Source organism: Oncorhynchus keta, chromosome 13 (assembly GCF_023373465.1).
Source record: "Oncorhynchus keta strain PuntledgeMale-10-30-2019 chromosome 13, Oket_V2, whole genome shotgun sequence".
Classification (NCBI taxonomy): Eukaryota; Metazoa; Chordata; class Actinopteri; order Salmoniformes; family Salmonidae; genus Oncorhynchus; species Oncorhynchus keta.
The window spans coordinates 40,258,118-40,273,536 of NC_068433.1; the positions used below are offsets into that span (position 1 = coordinate 40,258,118).

General features: G+C 48.7%; 1 protein-coding gene across 1 annotated transcript in view; it reads right to left on the bottom strand.

Moving 5' to 3' along the window:
• Positions 1 to 572: 572 nt before the first annotated feature.
• Positions 573 to 15,419, bottom strand: part of LOC118392780 (diacylglycerol kinase iota-like) — a 43,121-nt gene continuing 28,274 nt past the window's right edge. Inside the window, 21 exon segments of the mRNA XM_052460149.1 lie at positions 573 to 2,093; positions 2,325 to 2,424; positions 2,580 to 2,616; positions 2,718 to 2,838; positions 2,980 to 3,017; positions 3,192 to 3,217; positions 3,343 to 3,502; positions 3,751 to 3,820; positions 3,907 to 3,951; positions 4,083 to 4,162; positions 4,496 to 4,596; positions 5,475 to 5,537; positions 6,476 to 6,588; positions 10,050 to 10,136; positions 10,265 to 10,344; positions 10,347 to 10,375; positions 10,637 to 10,710; positions 11,242 to 11,304; positions 11,458 to 11,513; positions 11,614 to 11,692; positions 11,878 to 12,003. Of these exon segments, the coding sequence (XP_052316109.1) occupies positions 1,977 to 2,093; positions 2,325 to 2,424; positions 2,580 to 2,616; positions 2,718 to 2,838; positions 2,980 to 3,017; positions 3,192 to 3,217; positions 3,343 to 3,502; positions 3,751 to 3,820; positions 3,907 to 3,951; positions 4,083 to 4,162; positions 4,496 to 4,596; positions 5,475 to 5,537; positions 6,476 to 6,588; positions 10,050 to 10,136; positions 10,265 to 10,344; positions 10,347 to 10,375; positions 10,637 to 10,710; positions 11,242 to 11,304; positions 11,458 to 11,513; positions 11,614 to 11,692; positions 11,878 to 12,003 (1,665 nt within the window). The 3' untranslated portion in view covers positions 573 to 1,976.

Genomic DNA, 15,419 nt, shown 5'->3' on the forward strand with positions numbered 1-15,419 from the left:
GAAAGTCCCAACCATAGGAATCCCCACCCAGTTGACTAAAAGAAAATGGTTGAAAACTTAATGGAAATGTCCATGCTAAAACGGGTTATATTCAGTTAGATTCCGCAGTCTATCTCCATGGTTTATGGTGCTAAGCACGTCCAGGCAGGGTAGTGGGGGATGGAGGGAGGCAGAACAACATGAAAACATTTACATTTCCCTGGTCATATTCGACCACTGGTAGACGCTGAATAAATAAAACAAGGTCAAGTACTAAAGTACATCTGTCTTGGTTTTCAGAACAGTCATCGTAACACATTACAGCTGTTTTTACAATACCTAACAGTAGTTTTAGTGTTTAAATCATATAAAGTCAACCAAACTAAACACACCCATTTGAGGTGTCCACAACAACAGAAACACAGCCACACACACCAGCACGGTAAGAAATTGCACATTCAACACTCCTTGGTGCCATAAATCACTGTTAAAACATTAATGTAATGTAAACATGAATAGGGAAATGCACAAAAATCATTCATTCATATTGCATTGAATATGGCTCAGATTTTTTTTTTTACTATTCTCTCTCAAGCAGCCCCCCCCACACACACACACACACACACACACACACACACCCCCTCTGTCTCTGCATCACACAAACACGCATATGCACGCACACGCAAGTCTAAAAGAACTGAACACACAAACACACACACACACTCCCCCTCTGTCTCTGCATCACACAAACATACACACACTCCCCTCTGTCTCTGCATCACACAAACACGCATATGCACGCACACGCAAGTCTAAAAGAACTGAACACACAAACACACACACACACACACACTCCCCCTCTGTCTCTGCATCACACAAACACGCATATGCACGCACACGCAAGTCTAAAAGAACTGAACACACACACACACACACACACACACACACACACACACACACACACACACACACACACACACACACACACACACACACACACACACACACACACACACACACACACACACTCCCCCTCTGTCTCTGCATCACACAAACACGCATATGCACGCACACGCAAGTCTAAAAGAACTGAACACACAAACACACACACACACACACACACACACATTCTGTAGGTATGTACATGCTGCTCGGGTAGAGCTCTAGGTCAGGTGTGTAATGGGTCCCCGGGGCTGAATGAAGAATCAGTCCGTCTCTTTTCTTTGTCTGCCTAGCTGTCTGTCCACTCATCTCAGTCCCATACTGGCCACCAGGGGGGGGGGTTGTGGAGGCTTAGAATTGGTTGTCTACAAGCCGAGCAGTGTTGTTGGGATAGCAGTAGTGGTATCCTAATGTAGCAGTGGTAGTAGTATGGAGGGTGCGGGGTGCTGTCCCTGCCTCACAGTGCTGCGTGTCGTTGGCACACGTCTGAATGATTCACAAAGGCCTTCTGGGAAATACATACATTGAAACTATGTACGCGGTTTAACCGTGGTTGAACCGCGTTGGTACAGTATGTAAGGCTGCAGGGCCGCACTGAGAGAGGGTCTGTGTGTCTGCGAACCCTCACCTCTGATCCCTGACCCCTAACCCCCTGAACCCTAACCTAGCCCAGACCGTGGCATTCAGTGAACAACAGGCAACTCCATACCCCAACACTCCCATACGTTTACAATCAATCAATAAATAAATAAAAGCAATAATAAACAATAATTTCGATGAAACATTTTCCTGTGCAGGATAGAACAGAGTCTAAAGCGCATCAGGCTGCTGCTGTCTGTCCATCCCTCAGTCAATCTATGGAGGTGAAGGGGGCTTACCTCTCTCCTCCATCTCTCATCCTCTTCTCTCTGTCCTCCCCTCTCTCCATGTGAAGTCTTCTCTGTCTTGTCTTGTCTTGTCTTGTCTTGTCTTGTCTTCTCTTGTCTTCTCTTGTCTTCTCTTGTCTTCTCTTGTCTTCTCTTGTCTTCTCTTCTCTTCTCTTCTCTTCTCTTCTCTCATACAGCAGTCTCTAGATCTTCGTGGGAGACAGTGGTAGGGAGCTGTTTGCTGGTCAGGTAGGAGGCCAGCTCTTGGTCCCCCGCATCACAAGCTTGCTCTACTGGGGTCTTACCCTGTGAACACACACAGACACACAGGTGTGTGGTTACTTACACTCCATTAAACAAACTCTCTCTTATGTGCGAGCTTGCCTTCGTGTGTGCAAGTGTGTGTGTCTGTGCGGTGCGGTACAAGTGTGTGTGTGTGTAAAGTGTGTACTGTGCATGTCCTGTCCCGTCCCGTCCCATCCCGTCCCGTCCCGTCCATCCGTCCGTCCGTCTATCTGTGGTATGTGAGGTTCTAACCTTGAAGTTGGTCTTGATGAGGGAAGCTCCGGAGTCCATGAGAAGACGACACACAGCGTGATGCTTCCGAGAGGCCGCTTTGTGCAAGGCAGTATCTCCTCTGAAAACACACAGGGGCACACACTTCACGCAAGCTACAGGCTGCCTGATCCGGTTGAGGTACAGCAAAGTTACTTTAGGCACAGAAACAAGATTCATTCTTCAACGTTAGACCGTCAGATAGACAACAAAGCCATAAGACAGTGGGCGACTTACGTTTCTCTGTTGGTTAAATCCAGGAGCACCTTTGACCCTAAAATTAAATAAACAGAGCAAACATTTTTAGCAAACATCCGAGGTTTGCAAAAAATCTCATTTGACGGATGCAATGAAAAGCAACACACACACACTCACCGTGCTCCAGTATGAAGCGGACCACTTCAGTGTGTCCGTGCTGAGAGGCCAGGTGTAGTGCACTACAACCAGTAGAATCCCTCACCAGGAGGCTGGTCCCGCGAAAGAAGCTGCCCGACAACTGAAAGCGAGACAGGAAGAACACAGCTATGAGAGAAACGTCTGTATCGACTTCAGTAGTGCATATTACCGGAAATGGCTTTTGAGCTATTTCTAGTAAGACAGTCAGATGTTTGCTAGGGAGACGGTCGAGGTATCTAACCGTAGTCAGGTCCCCAGAGGAGGCAGCCGTCAGCAGTGCTAAAAAACACACACACACACACAAACACACACACACCACTATCAGTTTGACAATGTTATAGGGTTACGCGAGAGTTAACAGGAATCACTCCCATTGTAAGAGAGGGGTTTCTATCGAGGAACATCATGGGTTTTTAGAAATGTTCTTCTCTCAAAATACGTAAAATATCCCACCTTGTTCCTCAGACGTCAGAGGGCTCCTGTACCAGAGAAACAAATAGATGATAAGGACTGCGACTCTCAACATGAAATAACGTCAGAGTTGTGTGTGTGTGTGTGTGTGTGTGTGTGTGTGTGTGTCTCTCTCGCTCCCTCTGTCTCTCACCCAGAGTTGGGCTCCACCACCAGGTCAGGCATGCCTGTGGCCGGTGCCCCCGCAAGTCCATCGTGGTCCAGGATAAACACCTCTTCCTGGCAGATTTCCGTCACATAGTGCAGGTGCTCCTGGGCCTTGTCTATGCGGTAGAAACGGTCTGTGGACGTAGCTGGAGACAGGAGACTTGGTTTAGAGAGATGATGTGAAAGGGGAGAACCGTTTTACTGTCCTATAGTCACACAGTTAAACCGCGCTAAACAAACCTTATGCAGGGACTTTAGAGTCCCACTTCACATAAGGAATAACGGATGGAGATGTGTGTATACACAAGTAGGCCAAAGCTCTGGCACATTTACAGAAATGCTGATTCATGTTTTGACTCCTAAGTGAGTGACGTCACTGACTGATGTCACTCACAGTCCAGGAAGCTCCAGTTGGGGGACAGCCTGTGGGCGGAGCCAGGTCGCGGTAGAACTCGACACTCATCCTACAGAAAGGGGAGGGAAGGGTTCAATAGCGACTCACTGATAACATAGTCAGATATAGTAGATGGAAAGGTAGACGGACAAGAACCTGGTAATGCACTCGGTGGCCAGCAGATGGAGCCTGATGAAGATCCTGTTAGAAACAGGAGAGCCCAGCAGTGTCTCAGAAAATAGAACAATCGTCAAAGTCAAATCATATTGGCGCGAGTGTGTGTGTGTGTGTGTGCGTGTGCAAGTGTGTCACGTGTCTGTGTGTGTTCTCACCTCCTGTAGCCTGTCTATGTAGAGTCTGCAGGTCTCCAGGTCACAGTCCCCTCTCACCACCACAATCCCCACGGCGATCGCTGCAACACACACACACACGCAGGACACACACATGGAGATTAGGGGCTGCTGCCTATACATAGACTTGAAATCACTGGCCACTTTACTTTTGTTTACATATTTTGTATTACTCATCTCATATGTATATACTATCTACTGTATCTTAGTCTATGCCGCTCTGACATTGCTCATCCATATATTTATATATTCTTAATGACATTTCTTTATTTAGATTTGTGTGTATTGTGTGTATTGTTGTGAAATCGTTAGATATTACTGCACGTGCATGTGACCAATAACATTTGACTTGATTTGATGGACGCTTCAACGAAGACACGCAGACACACACTCACAGATGTCTCGGAGTCGTTCCTTGTCGAACTGTAGCCTGTCGTGGTCCTGCAGACTGATCCGGTTGACTCTGAGGCGGAGGCGCTCGGGGACAGCATGGGGGCTGGAGGAACACGCACACGCGCACGTTGAAACGTCTCAAACAACATGACTTATTTCTTTATTCAATTTCATTCTCTTCAGTACCGGAAACAAACAGGATGTGTGTATTTTTCTTTTTTTTCCATTGATTGCGATCTAGCAGTGCCAGGATAGATTACACTGTGCTACATGTACTGTAGCCACAACAGCACAGAGCACAGAGCAGGACAGGGTGGACTCCCACAGAGACAGACACTAGGAGACAGCACACCGGCAGGTTAGAAAGGGTCCAGCATGCAGCGGCCACCATATACTTTCGACGTTAGACCCACTTACTGCACACGGTGCTCGACACACGAGCGCAAACACAAACAAATAACTCAACTCTCTTCTTCTCACTCTGTTTCTCTCTATGTTTCTCTCTCTCAGACACTCTCTCAGACACGCTCTCAGACACGCTCTCAGACACTCTCTCAGACACTCTCTCAGACACGCTCTCAGACACGCTCTCAGACACGCTCTCAGACACTCTCTCAGACACTCTCTCAGACACTCTCTCAGACACTCTCTCAGACACTCTCTCAGACACGCTCTCAGACACTCTCTCAGACACTCTCTCAGACACTCTCTCAGACACTCTCTCAGACACTCTCTCAGACACTCTCTCAGACACGCTCTCAGACACTCTCTCAGACACTCTCTCAGACACTCTCTCAGACACTCTCTCAGACACTCTCTCAGACACTCTCTCAGACACTCTCTCAGACACTCTCTCAGACACTCTCTCAGACACTCTCTCAGACACGCTCTCAGACACTCTCTCAGACACTCTCTCAGACACTCTCTCAGACACTCTCTCAGACACTCTCTCAGACACTTTCGCCGGGTTAAAGTACTTACACAGAGAAGGAGTCAGGGGGAGCAGAAAGGCGGCGCAGGTCTGCTGCACACACTTTCTGAATACTGCAGTCGTGCACGCACACACAACAGGGCGGGGCGGGGCAAGTGCGGGGGGGGGACAGACCCAGAGGGGAGTTGGGTAAATATCAAGGAAAGAGAGAGGAGCAGACACGAAGGTGAGGTGAAGAAAGAAAAGACGAAAAAGACAGCAGATGATGAAGACATGGATGAAGCCCATGACAGACTAGAGTGGTAATTGCAGAACACTAAGGCAACAACCAGGCACAGCTTTAGTTACTGTAGCTGAGTAGAACCACACTGAGTAAAGAGCAACACACACACACACACACACACACACACACAAGGGCAGCTAGATACACACACAGGCATTAGTGCTGTTGGGACGATCTGCTAACAGGTGGTAGGTAGTAAGCGGAACAGACGGTCAGAGGACAAACTAACAGTGTGAAGTGAAATATGATGAGACGAAGCCCTGAATAAAACCAAGAAAATGAACTGTGAGCGAGTGTGCGGACCTCAGCAGTGAGTTTACACCTTGACAGATGTTACACTGAGGCAGCGCCTCGTTTGACCCCGTATCCCCTTGGTGTATATGCTTCTTCCCAACAGAATGCAGCCACGGCATCAAAAATCGAGCACTGGTTATCATAATCGGTGTAAACGTACACTTAGACACATTCATAGTGTCCGTTCTGTAGCCCTGGGGAGTTATGTGACTCAGTCGCTAGGGCAGGACTCGGAGGACTTTACCCTGGCCTAGTTCCACAGGGAGAAGGATGTGTGCGTGATTCACCGAGTCAGCTCGGGGATTCGAACCGGTGACCGCTCGGTTAATGGTCTCAACCGCTAGGCTACCTGCCAGTCCTCCAGCCATTCTCTTTAGAGAGTGTGTGTGTGGTTCACTCGTTGAGTTAGGGCAGTGAGGTCTTGATACCTAGTGCTATATTGGCCTATATCCTTGGTGTGTGTGTGTGACTCACTCATTGAGCAGGGGTACTGAGGTGCGTCTCTTGCTCTTCTGTACCATGTTGGCCTGGTTGCGTAGGGAGATCCGGAGGGTTGAGGGGGCCAAGCGACACGGCTCTCCATCCACCTACACACATGTGCACACGGACACACAGACACACACTCTGCATATCAAATACATTCTGACTTGGGGTTGTGTCTCTGCAGCATGGGCCTGCGTTGTATCTCTGCAGCATGGGCCTGCGTTGTATCTCTGCAGCATGGGCCTGCGTTGTATCTCTGCAGCATGGGCCTGCGTTGTATCTCTGCAGCATGGGCCTGTGTTGTATCTCTGCAGCATGGGCCTGCGTTGTATCTCTGCAGCATGGGCCTGCGTTGTATCTCTGCAGCATGGGCCTGCGTTGTATCTCTGCAGCATGGGCCTGTGTTGTATCTCTGCAGCATGGGCCTGTGTTGTATCTCTGCAGCATGGGCCTGTGTTGTATCTCTGCAGCATGGGCCTGTGTTGTATCTCTGCAGCATGGGCCTGTGTTGTATCTCTGCAGCATGGGCCTGTGTTGTATCTCTGCAGCATGGGCCTGCGTTGTATCTCTGCAGCATGGGCCTGCGTTGTATCTCTGCAGCATGGGCCTGCAGCATGGGCCTGCGTTGTATCTCTGCAGCATGGGCCTGTGTTCTATCTCTGCAGTATGGGCCTGTGTTGTATCTCTGCAGCATGGGCCTGTGTTCTATCTCTGCAGCATGGGCCTGCGTTGTATCTCTGCAGCATGGGCCTGCGTTGTATCTCTGCAGCATGGGCCTGTGTTGTATCTCTGCAGCATGGGCCTGCGTTGTATCTCTACAGCATGGGCCTGTGTTGTATCTCTACAGCATGGGCCTGTGTTGTATCTCTACAGCATGGGCCTGTGTTGTATCTCTGCAGCATGGGCCTGTGTTGTATCTCTACAGCATGGGCCTGTGTTGTATCTCTACAGCATGGGCCTGTGTTGTATCTCTACAGCATGGGCCTGTGTTGTATCTCTGCAGCATTGGCCTGTGTTGTATCTCTACAGCATGGGCCTGTGTTGTATCTCTACAGCATGGGCCTGTGTTGTATCTCTACAGCATGGGCCTGTGTTGTATCTCTACAGCATGGGCCTGTGTTGTATCTCTACAGCATGGGCCTGTGTTGTATCTCTACAGCATGGGCCTGTGTTGTATCTCTACAGCATGGGCCTGTGTTGTATCTCTACAGCATGGGCCTGCGTTGTATCTCTGCAGCATGGGCCTGCGTTGTATCTCTACAGCATGGGCCTGCGTTGTATCTCTGCAGCATGGGCCTGCGTTGTATCTCTGCAGCATGGGCCTGTGTTCTATCTCTGCAGCATGGGCCTGTGTTCTATCTCTGCAGCATGGGCCTGTGTTCTATCTCTGCAGCATTGGCCTGTGTTCTATCTCTGCAGCATGGGCCTGTGTTCTATCTCTGCAGCATGGGCCTGTGTTCTATCTCTGCAGCATGGGCCTGTGTTGTATCTCTGCAGCATGGGCCTGTGTTGTATCTCTGCAGCATGGGCCTGTGTTGTATCTCTGCAGCATGGGCCTGTGTTGTATCTCTGCAGCATGGGCCTGTGTTGTATCTCTGCAGCATGGGCCTGCATGGGCCTGTGTTGTATCTCTGCAGCATGGGCCTGTGTTGTATCTCTACAGCATGGGCCTGTGTTGTATCTCTACAGCATGGGCCTGTGTTGTATCTCTACAGCATGGGCCTGTGTTGTATCTCTGCAGCATGGGCCTGTGTTGTATCTCTGCAGCATGGGCCTGTGTTGTATCTCTGCAGCATGGGCCTGTGTTGTATCTCTACAGCATGGGCCTGTGTTGTATCTCTACAGCATGGGCCTGTGTTGTATCTCTACAGCATGGGCCTGTGTTGTATCTCTACAGCATGGGCCTGTGTTGTATCTCTACAGCATGGGCCTGCGTTATACACCTGTCTGTTTGGCCCTCCTGTTAGCGTGCAAGATTCTTGCCATTCTCCTTAAATCTCTCTCATCAACAAGCTGTTTTCGCCATCAGAGCTGCTGCTGACTGCATGTTTTTTGTTTGTCGCACCATTCTCTGTAAACCTTAGACACCCTCGTGCTTGAAAAGCCCAGGAGGGCGGGCCGATTTCTGAGATACTGGATCCGGCGTGCCTGGCACTGACGATCATACCTCGCTCAAAGTCGCTTAGGTCACTCGTTTTGCCCATTCTAACGTTCAATTGAACAGTAACTGAATGCCTCAATGCCTGTCTGCCTGCTTTATATAGCAAGTCACGGTCACGTGACTCACTGTACTATCTGTAGCAGCGATCCATTTTCATGAACGGGGGGAGGGGTGTTGTCAGTACTCAAAACCTTGGAGGAAACCCGTTGCACTTCATTTATCTGAGTAAAGTTCCTGAGAGTGATTTTGTAGTCATTACTCAAACCGAATGAGTCACTGCGACCCTAGAGGTTCCAGATTTGATTACGTAACAGAAACACGTAACACTCTTACTAAGCCACGCCTCCAATATAATTTTCCAGTGTGCCTTGACTTTTTAAGTGAATCGCAGTTACCACCCATGACTGTGTTTGTTAGTGACAGAGGCATGGTTGTTGAATTTGTTCATTACAGTCCTGTGGCCTTCAAGTGAGTTCATAGTTGAATGTTACCATTATAATTAAATGACAATACATCACATGAGACCTTATTTTGAGGCCTAGCTCTATCCTAATACAGTGGCCTGAAACTCATGGTTTACAGGCCACATCAGGCCTGAAAGTTCCAGTAACTTTCCCAAAATTCCCACATTTTCTAAAAAACCTGGTTGAAGGATTTCCAGGAATCTTCCAACTGGGATTTCTGGAAAACCTGGAAAATGTTCCTGAATTTTGCAACCCACATTATGCATGCTTGCAAAGTGATGTGTAATTCCTATTTTAATCCAGCCAGAGTTAAGATATCCAACAGTTTTATTCACCCGCAGCCTGCTTTCATAATGACTGCAAGGGTTCAGTACAGTGTGAGGAGACGTAAGCAACTTCAACAACCATTTCAGTAACAGGTGCAAAAAAATCTAACTAAATTATTGGATTTGTTTAGAAAAATGTATGTTATTTATCTGTAGCATAAGATTAATCACTCAATGTACATGCAAAAACAAAGATATTATTCATATTTTTTATTTTTTAATCTAACTGCAATTTCTTATAATAACTTTTTTTTTTAAATGTGTTGCTGTGACTTCTCCTTTAGTTTGGAGTCATACCACACAAACATTTTAGGTAATAATGACTTTTCATTTACTTTGAGTTCAATTTAATAGAAGTAGAAGTATTTGAGTTTAAAATGCCTTAATCTTCTAATTCCATGAATTCCATTCATTCCTATGGAGGACTGCTCCTCCTGGGGAGTGCCAATATGGCCGATCGGTGGCTTCAAAGCCTCTCACTGGCCAATAAATAGTATCAGCAATCCAGGGTTTATCTACATCATTGGTTCGATCGCTAGTGTGGGCCTGTGTTATATATCTGTAGTATGGGCCTGTGTTGTATCCATTTAGTGTTGGCCTGTGTGATATCTCACCTGTACAGCGATGGTCTTAAAGGTGGTCAGAGTCACCTCTCTACACTGGTGCAGCCTCTCACCATGACCTCCTACCTGCAGTGCCGCCTAGGGGACAGGAAGAGGAATTACACCATTTTGTATAGTCAAACACACTCTCACACACACACGTACGCACACGCACGCACGCACACACACACTCTAAAACAAACACTCACTCACACACACACACTCACAAGGGAGGACATGGTGAAGCCGATGACTTCAATACAGCCGTCGTCATGGCGCTGAGGCTCAAAGTCCCGGTGGTCTCCTGTGTTCCCCACGGCATGGTGCCCGCACAGTACCTTCACACACACACACACACACACACACACACACACACACACACACACACACACACACACACACACACACACACACACACACACACACACACACACACACACACACACACACTTTAAAAACACACATAATCCTCAAACACCATCACAAAAAACCCGGAGTACGCTGCATGCATAAAACTATGGGGCAGGTTATGAACAGACCACAGATCTACCAACAGTGTCAGATAGACACAAGGTCACCTGGGTGGGTTGAATAGCTACCTGGGGATGTTTAAGAAGACGATGCACTGGAACTTCTGCTCCTGGATCTTAGCAGTGAGATCCGTCCCGTCACACTGGGACAGAGAAAAAGAGGTTTCACTGAATCCAGTAATTGAATGTAGAGAGATTCCAGTTCCTGAGCCAGGGACCTGTCCAGTGGCAGGTTGATTATCAGGCCGTCAGGGCCCTCTTAACCAAACTGTCAGCCTGTGACACTCTGTGTGTATGTGTGTGTGTGTGTGTGTGTGTGTGTGTGTGTGTGTGTGTGTGTGTGTGTGTGTGTGTGTGTGTGTGTGTGTGTGTGTGTGTGTGTGTGTGTGTGTGTGTGTGTGTGTGTGTGTGACACTCACCACCACTCTGACAGCCTGGTTTGAGCAGATCCTTTTGTGTGTGTGTGTGTTTGTGTGTGACACTGACCACCACTCTGACAGCCTGGTTTGAGCAGATCCTTGCGTGTGTGTGTGTGTGTGTGTGCGTGTGCGTGCGTGCATGTGTGTGTGTGTGAGACACTCACCACCACTCTGACAGCCTGGTTTGAGCAGATCCTTGTGTGTGTGTGTGTGTGTGTGTGTGTGTGTGTGTGTGTGCGTGCGTGAGACACTCACCACCACTCTAACGTGTTTAGACAAATCCCTGGAGCTCCTCTGGAGGAAGTCGGAGAACGCAGCCTGACAGGAAGCAGAGACAACTCGTTACATTCTATATACGCCTTTCTCCCTCTCTCTATTCCCTCCCTCCAAATCCCTCCACATCCCTCTCCTCATCCCCTCTCCCCCCTCGCCCCATTCAGTAATGTGGTGTTAAGTCTGTCGGGTACTCACCCCTGCATAGAACATCTTGTTGCGAAAGCGACTGTTGAACTTCTCAGGGTTGGCCTCTGCAGGGAGGAGGAGGTACAACAGTTAGAGTCTGTGTCCTACTGTGGTCAGACAGCTAAAGGAACGATGCTTCTGGTCCCGAGAGACAGTACTGCTCACCTCTGGATTCGTGGAACTCCAGTGTGACGTTGGCGTCGAAGCCCAGGCTGAAGTAGTTGTTGAACACGTTCAGTGGGAGCTGGAGACATACAGAGAGATGCAGAGTGAAAAAGAGGGGAGCGCACAAAAGAGGTACAAAATCAGTTTAAATAAGGTTGAACTCACTGTCCATATCACTCAGACCATGAGACAGCCGTACCACTGATCCCTCCCTTGACCATTCACCCCTCCCCTCTGACCCCTAACCTCTGACCCCAGACAGACCTTCTGTGTGCCCTCCTCCGGCTGGGCGGGGCTTCTCTCCACCTGAAGGTTCCATCTGTCTAGCTGCACCACAGAGCCATCCTCCACCTGACACAGTACCTTGGACACCGGCTCGTCTGTATAACCCTACACAGAGAGAGACAGGTAATAATCCTACACATAAAGAGACAGGTTGTAACCCTACACAGAGCAACACAGATTATAACCCTACACAGAGAGAGACAGGTTATAACCCTACACAGAGAGAGACAGGTTATAACCCAACACAGAGAAAGAAATGTTATAATCCTACACATAAAGAGACAGGTTATAACCCTACACAGAGAGAGACAGGTTATAGCCCTACACAGAGAGTGACAGGTTATAACCCTACACAGAGAGTGACAGGTTATAACCCTACAGTGAGAGACATGTTATAACCCTACACAGAGAGAGACAAGTTATAACCCTACACAGAGAGACACATGTTGTAACCCTACACAGAGAGCGACAGGTTATAACCCTACACAGAAAGTGACAGGTTATAACCCTACACAGAGAGACAGGTAATAATCCTACACATAACGAGACAGGTTGTAACCCTACACAGAGAGTGACATGTTGTAACCCTACAGAGAGAGAGAGAGAGAGAGAGACATGTTATAACCTTACATAGAGTGACAGGTTATAACCCTACAGAGAGAGACAGGTTGTAACCCTACACAGAGAGTGACAGGTTGTAACCCTACACAGAGAGAGACATGTTGTAACCCTACAGAGAGAGAGAGAGAGAGAGAGACATGTTATAACCCTACATAGAGAGACAGGTTATAACCCTACAGAGAGAGACATGTTATAACCCTACATAGAGAGACAGGTTATAACCCTACAGAGAGAGACAGGTTATAACCCTACAGAGAGAGAGAGAGAGAGAGAGACATGTTACTTCAGGTAAACGGAGCTAATTTCAATTCCTTTAAACTGAAGCCAGAGACAAGTGGAATGGGACCACGACAATAATAGCATTTCAAGTGTTCGAAAGAGAATGAGAGTGACTTATCCAGGACACCGAGGTCAGACTGCTTACCACCTACACCGTCAGACGGGTGGACACACATGCACGCACGTGCATGTACACAGACGTACACGCACGCACGCACGCACGCACACACACACACACACACACACACACACACACACACACACACAAAGACAGTGACAGAATAATGAAGGGCTTTTATGGAAATAAGTACCTATTATGCCAGTCTCTCTGTCACGGTAATAACCAGCAGTTCCAACACAGCTGAGGCATCACATACAGCAACCCGAACACATGTGCTGCAGTGGATTCTTCTCTTGTTGCCACCGTAGTGAGCAAAATGTTACAAGCAAATCAAACCTTATTTGTCACATGTTTCGTAGACAACAGGTGTAGACTGACAGTGGAACGCTTACTAGCGGGTCCTTTTCCAAAAACGCAGAGTTTAAGATAAAGATCGGGGTGGAAAATCAAATAGAAATAGTGACACGGGGGATAGATACACAGTGAAAAAAGACGAATAGAGAGCAGAAACAACATGCTAAATACAGGGAGCACCAGTACTGAGTCAATGTGCAGGGCCACGATGTCACTGAGGTAGCTACGGAATGTACATATAGGTAGGGGTGAAGTGACGAGGCAACAGGATAGACAATACACTGAGTTGTGGCCGCAGCGTATGTGACGCAGTAGCAGCAGCGTACGTGGTGAGTGTGAAAGTGTGTGTGTGTGTGTGTGTGTGTGTGTGTGTGTGTGTGTGTGTGTGTGTGTGTGTGTGTGTGTGTGTGTGTTTGTCAGTGTGCACATGTGCGCATGTTATGTGTGTGTGTGGGCGCCTGAGGTGGATATGTGTAAGTATGGGTGAGTGTGTGTGTAGAGTCCAGTGTGTCTGTATAGTCCAGTGTGTGTCTAGAGTCCAGTGTGTGGGTAGAGTCCAGTGTGTGTGTAGAGTCCAGTGTGTGTGTAGAGTCCAGTGTGTGGGTAGAGTCCAGTGTGTGGGTAGAGTCCAGTGTGTGGGTAGAGTCCAGTGTGTGGGTAGAGTCCAGTGTGTGGGTAGAGTCCAGAGTGTGGGTAGAGTCCAGTGTGTGGGTAGAGTCCAGAGTGTGGGTAGAGTCCAGTGTGTGGGTAGAGTCCAGAGTGTGGGTAGAGTCCAGTGTGTGGGTAGAGTCCAGAGTGTGGGTAGAGTCCAGTGTGTGGGTAGAGTCCAGAGTGTGGGTAGAGTCCAGAGTGTGGGTAGAGTCCAGTGTGTGGGTAGAGTCCAGTGTGTGGGTAGAGTCCAGAGTGTGGGCATAGAGTCCGTGCAAGAGAGTTAGTTAAAGAAAAGGGTCAATGCTGGTAGTCCGGGTAGCCATTTGATTAGCTATTCAGCAGTCTTGTTAAGCAGCCTTATGGCTTGGGGGTAGAAGCTGTTCAGGGTCCTGTTGGTTCCAGACTTGGTACACCGGTACCACTTGCCATGAGGTAGCAGAGAGAACAGTCTATGGCTTGGGGTGGATGGAGTCTTTGACAATTGTTTGGGCCTTCCCCTGACACCGCCTGGTATACAGGTCCAGGCTCCAGTGAGCTCGGCCACATGGTGCACTGGGCCGTACTCACCACCCTCTGTAGCGCCTTGCGGTCGGATGCCTTGCAGTTGCCGTACCAGGCGGTGACGCAGCCAATCAAGATGCTCACAAAGGTGCAACTGTAGAACTTTTAGAGGACCTGAGCAACTGGAAGTCGTAGCGGGATAACTTGTAAGTGTCCGGATTAGTGTCCCGCTCCTTGAAAGCGGCGGCTCTAGACTTGAGACGTCCTCGGCGCATCTTATTTCTGCTGAAGAGAGGCAGACAAACAATCTCTCCCTCATACTCTCTCTCCCTCATACTCTCTCTCCCTCATACTCTCTCTCCCTCATACTCTCTCTCCCTCATACTCTCCCTCCCTCATACTCTCCCTCCCTCATACTCTCCCTCCCTCATACTCTCCCTCCCTCATACTCTCCCTCTCTCATACTCTCCCTCCCTCATACTCTCCCTCCCTCATACTCTCTCTCCCTCATACTCTCTCTCCCTCATACTCTCTCTCCCTCATACTCTCTCGCCCTCATACTCTCCCTCATACTCTCTCTCCCTCATACTCTCCCTCATACTCTCCCTCCCTCATACTCTCCCTCCCTCATACTCTCCCTCCCTCATACTCTCCCTCCCTCATACTCTCCCTCTCTCATACTCTCCCTCTCTCATACTCTCCCTCCCTCATACTCTCTCCCTCATACTCTCTCTCCCTCATACTCTCTCTCCCTCATACTCTCTCTCCCTCAGACTCTCTCTCCCTCATACTCTCCCTCCCTCATACTCTCCCTCCCTCATACTCTCCCTCCCTCATACTCTCCCTCCCTCATACTCTCTCTCCCTCATACTCTCTCTCCCTCATACTCTCCCTCCCTCATACTCTCTCTCCCTCATACTCTCCCTCCCTCATACTCTCTCTCCCTCATACTCTCTCTCCCTCATACTCTCCCTCCCTCATACTCTCTCTCCCT